Source organism: Glycine max, chromosome 5, assembly GCF_000004515.6.
Source record: "Glycine max cultivar Williams 82 chromosome 5, Glycine_max_v4.0, whole genome shotgun sequence".
NCBI lineage: Eukaryota > Viridiplantae > Streptophyta > Magnoliopsida > Fabales > Fabaceae > Glycine > Glycine max.
The window spans coordinates 6,079,131-6,085,302 of record NC_038241.2 but is presented as its reverse complement, the minus strand read 5'-3'; the positions used below and the strand labels follow the sequence as shown (position 1 = coordinate 6,085,302).

General features: G+C 33.1%; 1 protein-coding gene across 1 annotated transcript; it reads left to right on the top strand.

Annotated features, from left to right (window-relative positions):
* Window positions 1-6: 6 nt before the first annotated feature.
* Window positions 7-882, top strand: LOC102659662 (uncharacterized protein DDB_G0284459). The gene has a single exon (XM_006579581.2). It carries the CDS (start codon window positions 22-24, stop codon window positions 715-717), a length of 696 nt encoding a protein of 231 aa, XP_006579644.2. The 5' UTR covers window positions 7-21; the 3' UTR covers window positions 718-882.
* The last annotated feature ends 5,290 nt before the right edge of the window (window positions 883-6,172 follow it).

Sequence of the window (6,172 nt, the reverse complement as noted above, 5' to 3'; positions counted from 1 at the left end):
GAATTTGATGAAGCCTCTAACATGATGTTTCCTTCTTCAAAGGAGGAATCTCGCCCTGTGAAGTCTCAACCTTCTCGCGCTTCTTCGCGAGACAATTCCGTGTCTCCTTCGCCTTCTTTCTCATCGGAATCTCCTGCGAAGAACACAGAGGATTCGGTGAGGAAGAAGGGCTTCTACAAGTCTTGTCCTCCACCACCTCCGCCACCGCCACCAACAATGTTTCAGAAATCAGTGTTCATGAAGCCAAGGTTCGGTGGTTCATCCAACGAAGCACCTTGCTTCAATAAAGAGTTGAAGAGAAGCTTCACAAGTGAGAGAACCACACCAGTGGGAAAGAAAAGTGATGAAGAAAATAAATCCATGCAACCCACATTGTTTAGAAGTAACAAGTTCATAGGGCATGCAAGCGTGCCTCTTGTGTCACAGCCAGCTGAGAAAGAAAGCCTTCTTGTGGAATCTGACGATGATGATGACGACGATGACACAGAAATCGAGGACCAAGACGTTGAAGGAGGAAGAACCGTTGCTAAGAACAATGACAGTGGAAAGAGTCCACCTGTTATTGGTGGAGAAAGTTCAAAAACAGATGGTGATGAAGGACCAGATGTGGATAAGAAGGCTGATGAGTTCATTGCTAAGTTTAGAGAGCAAATAAGGCTTCAGAGAATTGAGTCAATCAAGAGGAGTACACGCAGTGCAAGAAACGCTTCAAGGTAATAATATTGAAGATGGATACATATCATATCCTTCTATTTACTACATTAGTTAAATGGAATGTAATTAAATTGACGTGGATGTTTCTTTCCACAGCTTAAGGTTGTAATTGGATTGATGTCCTCTTCCCCTCCCCATAAATATCTATGGTATAGACAAATTTACTTACCTGTGCTTTGCTATAACTTCAAGTTTTTTTGTGTATTTTCAACTTTCTACAGTTGTTTTGAATGGGAAATTGTGATTAGATCACGGTTTTGGCCATTTGTTGTTGAAAAATGTCAAACGGAATTCCCATATACTAATATACACCTAGAAAGAGAAAGAAAGAATAGAGAAAAGTAATAGATGTAATAGGAATTTAATGTAACAAGGAGGGAGAAATAGATACATATAGAGAGTGTCAATAGGTGTCCAAGTATCGCTGCTATTTGTTGTTTGTTTGAATCTAATAGTAGTAATCACCAATTACAACTTACAGAGTCGGGAGAAGGGCTATGAGTATATTTTCTAATACATTTTTTAAACTTGTTCTATTATTGATTAAATTTATTAAAAATTATAATGTTTTATGGGTTCATTTTTCATTTAAAACGTAAAAGCTTCACTCATGATCGTATAGTTTTCAATAAATGTTAATTAATAATTGAAAGTAGTATCAAAATATTAAAAGAAGTGTATTGGATAAATGTATGGGTAGGACTACGCACTAGCTAGTGAGTCCTGATTTTCAAAAATTAAAATATATCCGCAGCATGAACATTGAAGTACTTGATAGTGTCGGGAGCTGAACATATTTTCTTGGTGTTCTGTGAGATGTTAATCCACTAATGTGTGAAAACCATATAAGCTCTGTGTATTGATTTGTAGTTCAACTGACATCAATATGGATTACTGAGATTGGAGAAATGTGATGCACTTAGGGGACTGATTATTTACTCAATGATGTATAAATGTCGCACAAATATCAAATGAGTGGCGAAAGGTTATTGGACTGTGTAACATGGTGGAGTTGCCTCTCATACGAAAAGAAGCTATGTTTAGTTAAATACACTGAAATTTTAGTTCACTATACAAAAAATGACAACATTCTTCCTTCCTGCTTTCTAAAAATTTCCCGAATTTTTTAGTTAACTGGGATCTAGGACAAATAATTCTAATAATTTTCCCTTTTCTTGAGACGCATGAAAAATTGCTTAACAAAACAATCAACAGAGAACTATTCTCCTTTTTTTTCCAGCTAACACTAGTGGCTATGGTGTAGTGTAGCATGAGCATGAGGTATCAGCTGATAAAAAAAGATGAGCATGAGGTTTCAACTTACGCGTGTACAATAGTGATATCTGAGTGTATATGAGGCCCTCCAAAAAATGAACAAGGTTTCGGCCTTGATTGTTCTAATGGAATATCCTTCACAAGTGATGAGTGGGTGACATGCAAAAATTCACTGGTTGCTCAATTGCAAATTGCTAGAGACGAAGCGTATAAGAAGATTATCGTATTTTTCAGCTTTCCGTGGCACTAAATTTCCTTCACTGTTTTTGTCGATAAATTTCCTTTAGTCTTTTATTAGTAAGTATACTTATATAAGTCTAAAGTACCCATTTTATTATTGGATTTTCCATCTCTTACTACTGGGCTTAATTAACGTAACTACTATTACTTAATGCACCCTATTTTTGTTTGGTGCACCTCCAAATTTTCACATATCCCATTTTTATCCTTTTTCTCCCAAGAAAAACCCTTGTCACCTCTTTCCCAAATCCCTATTTAGTCCATTACCACCGCACTCCACCTCCACCCAAAAGTCACCATTGTCGCACTCAATGCCTCCACACCACACCAAACCCACCACTGCACCGCCACCCAACCACCTATCACCACCACACACATTGTTGTGAGTCACAAACCCTCACGCAACTCTAAACGCATCATCGTGCACCACCACCATAGTATAATTATGAATTGAACAATTCGTAATACAATTGTTTATAGATTACTCAAATCCATTATGCATTTGTATGTATTACAGATTGCTCAATTTGTAATACAGAAAAATACATTGCAGATTGAGTAATTTGTAATACATTTGTATTATGGATTACTCAATCTAAATGTATTACGAATTACTTAATTCATAATACGCAAAACTTCCTACTTCGGCATTGTTCTCGACCCCGACCACTACCTCTCCAAGCTCCTCAGACTCAAGTCGATGGTCAACTGCTTCATGCTCTTCATCCGTGGCTACCACACTAGCAACACCATTATACACAAAGCCAAGGACATTTCCAAGAAGAACCCTGAGGCACATGTTTTTGTTGTGTGCTTAAACCATGCTCTCCTCCTTTTGTGCTCCTATTGTTCGGTGATGGTGCTGTCCACAATGAAAAGGAAGATGGAGAGAAGAAGAGTGTGGTTGAGGTGAGGAGGATAAGATGGGGACTTTACAAATTTAGGAGGTGTACCAAGCAAAAAATGGAGTACATTAGTAATTGTCCAAGATCAAGCTAGTTACAACTAGTACATTTGAGCATGGCTTTCATATAATCCTACTTATCAAATTAGAAAATGGAAGTAAGGAGATATGATAATGACTATGCAAATAATTTACATGCTACGTAAGCATTATTAAAAATTCAAAAGTACATTAAAGAACTAAAATGATAGCAAGTTGTTAAGTTTAGAGATTAAATTAAAAAAATTAAAAATTTTCAAAACTAGGAGATTAGTCCATCAACAATATGCTAACAAAGTAGTCTCATTGAGTGAGCAACACACATGATATTCTTTTCGATAACAATTAGGTCCAAAGGTTCTACGTAGGCACGAATGTTTGAATTAACGAAGGAGACTTAACGTTAGGATGAATTTGTTGCATTTTTTACACATTCGCTAAATAAATTTTAATTTTTCATCTTTTAGGTATCAAACTATCACCGCCTTGCACTTTCACATACTATGGGTATTTACCCTTTCTACTTTTAAAAACCAAAATCAAAGAATAGTTTTACAAAATAGTTTAATAAAACTTACCTAAAAATAAGTTTTTTAATTTTTAAATTTTCAAAAACTAAAATCTATTTTCTAAAAGTGTAATCAAACACACCCTTAGTTTTGTTTGGTTCTCATTTAAATAAGGAAGGACAAAATACTTTAGAGGTGTAAAAAAAAAATTATTACTAATTTGAAAATAATAGGGAAGAAAAGTTTAAATTTAGTGGTGTTAAAAATTTTTATTTCTAATTTTTTATTACATAATTGTCCTTCAACAGAAATTATTTTTTATTTTTGTTTTTTATTTTTATTTTAAGTGGTAAAAATATTATTTAGTTTGTTTTTTTTTTTGCATCTTAACTAGGTATTTCATTTGGGTTATTGAGAATATATTTTATATTTTTTATTCTTTTTATTATATTTTTCATTAAGGATATTTATGTCATTGTACAAATATATTTTTCTTATTATTATTTCTTTTTTCTTCTACTTTTTTTCTCTCATTTTTCATTATCAACCAAACATAGTGTAAGTGTATACTAGCATGTGAAGTTTCATGAATATTATTCCATCAGATTTCTCACATGCAAAAATAGAAGTGATTACTATTACTATTGTCTTGTGTGATTGCAGAGTAATTATTGATTAACGATATAATACGGTAACAGTGAGCAAGAGATAGTGCATAGTTAGTTATTTATCTTTGATCAAATAGAGAAAGAAAGAGAAGAATGTGTCTTTATAATGTGGGATGACACCAATCACAAAGAACAATAAAGTTATAAAAGTGTACAACACCCTATTCTCATTTCCCATAATACATTAAGAGTTATATGATATTTAGACATTCCAACCGTACCAATATCTAGTTGATATTCTTTATCTTTATTTCTCTCTTCTTGTCAAATCATGTTATCAATCTCTTATATTTCCCTTATTTTGTATCTGTTTCAAGGTGTATGCACCCTTTGAGGTGTCCAAATATAATTTTTCATCCTCTCTACCAGTTTCTGAATGATGTTTGCTAGACCAATGTTGAATATTTTTTTCAAATCCTATCCTTGAAATAGTTGAAAATAGTAGTGTTCTCCATGCCAATGATTGAAGGCACTGCAAGATGTTCTTGTTCCCTGACATTGAAGGGATTGAGAATGATATGAATAAACTTAGCCTTTTCATAACTCCCATGCAAAAAATAAAAATAGCCAACAAATAAATAAGTGTGTAAGAAAAGGAGCTCCCCTACTCACTTTGATGTCATGAATATTATCTATTCTTCTTCCTTTCATGTTAAGGGGAGTAGAGATAACCTTTGGACGTAATATGAAAAGAGGAGTTGACTAAGTCATTTTCCCATCAAGCTAGATCCAAGGCTTTTCCAATCAAAACATTATAATCAATTGACTCAACCCACATCTTCATCCAACCAACCCATTCAACATCAAACTCCATTTTCAGCAAAAATGTATTCAAGCAACTCCAACAAACTTTATCAAGGATTTTACTAATATCAATTTTTAAGGAAAACTCTCCAAATATACCTCTTTCTTTATATTTCATGAGATGAATAGTCTCAATAGCGACCACAACATTATCAAGAATTGTTCAACCTTAGACAAAAAGTTAATTGTTACTATGAAACACACCTTGGGATGAGGATTTTGAGTCTATCATAAGGCATGAAGAAAGGTTGGTCGAAGACACCGGGATCCTTCTATATCATGTGTTTTGTTGACACACAAGGGTAATATCAATACTATTCAAGTGGGTAAGAAAAAAAAAACTTGCTCCAACCAATCAATGCTAAAATTAAGAATTTCATCTCCTAGAAATCCCAAAAGTTGGATTGAAGTTAGGATCTGAAAAATAACATTCTTAAAGCTTCTCTCAAAAGGTGCCAAAAGCATGAAATTATCTTGAGAATCAATTTGTTGGTGAATACGAGGGATCATACCATCAACCTCCATTCCACTGGAATGAACTTTAAATGCAACCAAATTAAACTTATTTTAAAATAATAAAGGAGCTAAAAATAAAATAGAAGACTAAAAAAATCTTAAAAATTTTCAACATAACTTCTTTTCAAGTTCTCCAAACCAATTTGTGATAAGATTGTGACTAAATCTTCCCACTGTAAAAGAAATATAAACAGTGATGGATAGTCCCCATCCCTCAAGACTCTCCCCCCTTCTTTATGTACTAGAAATAACAAAAAAAATAAAAAATATATATTTATAAAAGAAATTAGGGTATTAAGTTAACATTGCTGACTTTTTTTTATAGTAACGTGTCTACTTCTAGTTTTACATATAAAATTTTAAAAAATTATAAATCTTATTATTTATTAGAAATTAAATATTTAAACTATTGTGGAAAAAATTTCCAATCCCCCATTGACAAAAATATTATTAACTTTAAATTGGGTTTAAGGGTGAAATGACATTCTATGTGACTTTGTAAA

What these genes read in the sequence shown, in the direction of transcription:
- LOC102659662 (XM_006579581.2), top strand. Translation starts at nt 22, where the DNA reads ATGATGTTTCCTTCTTCAAAGGAGGAATCTCGCCCTGTGAAGTCTCAA.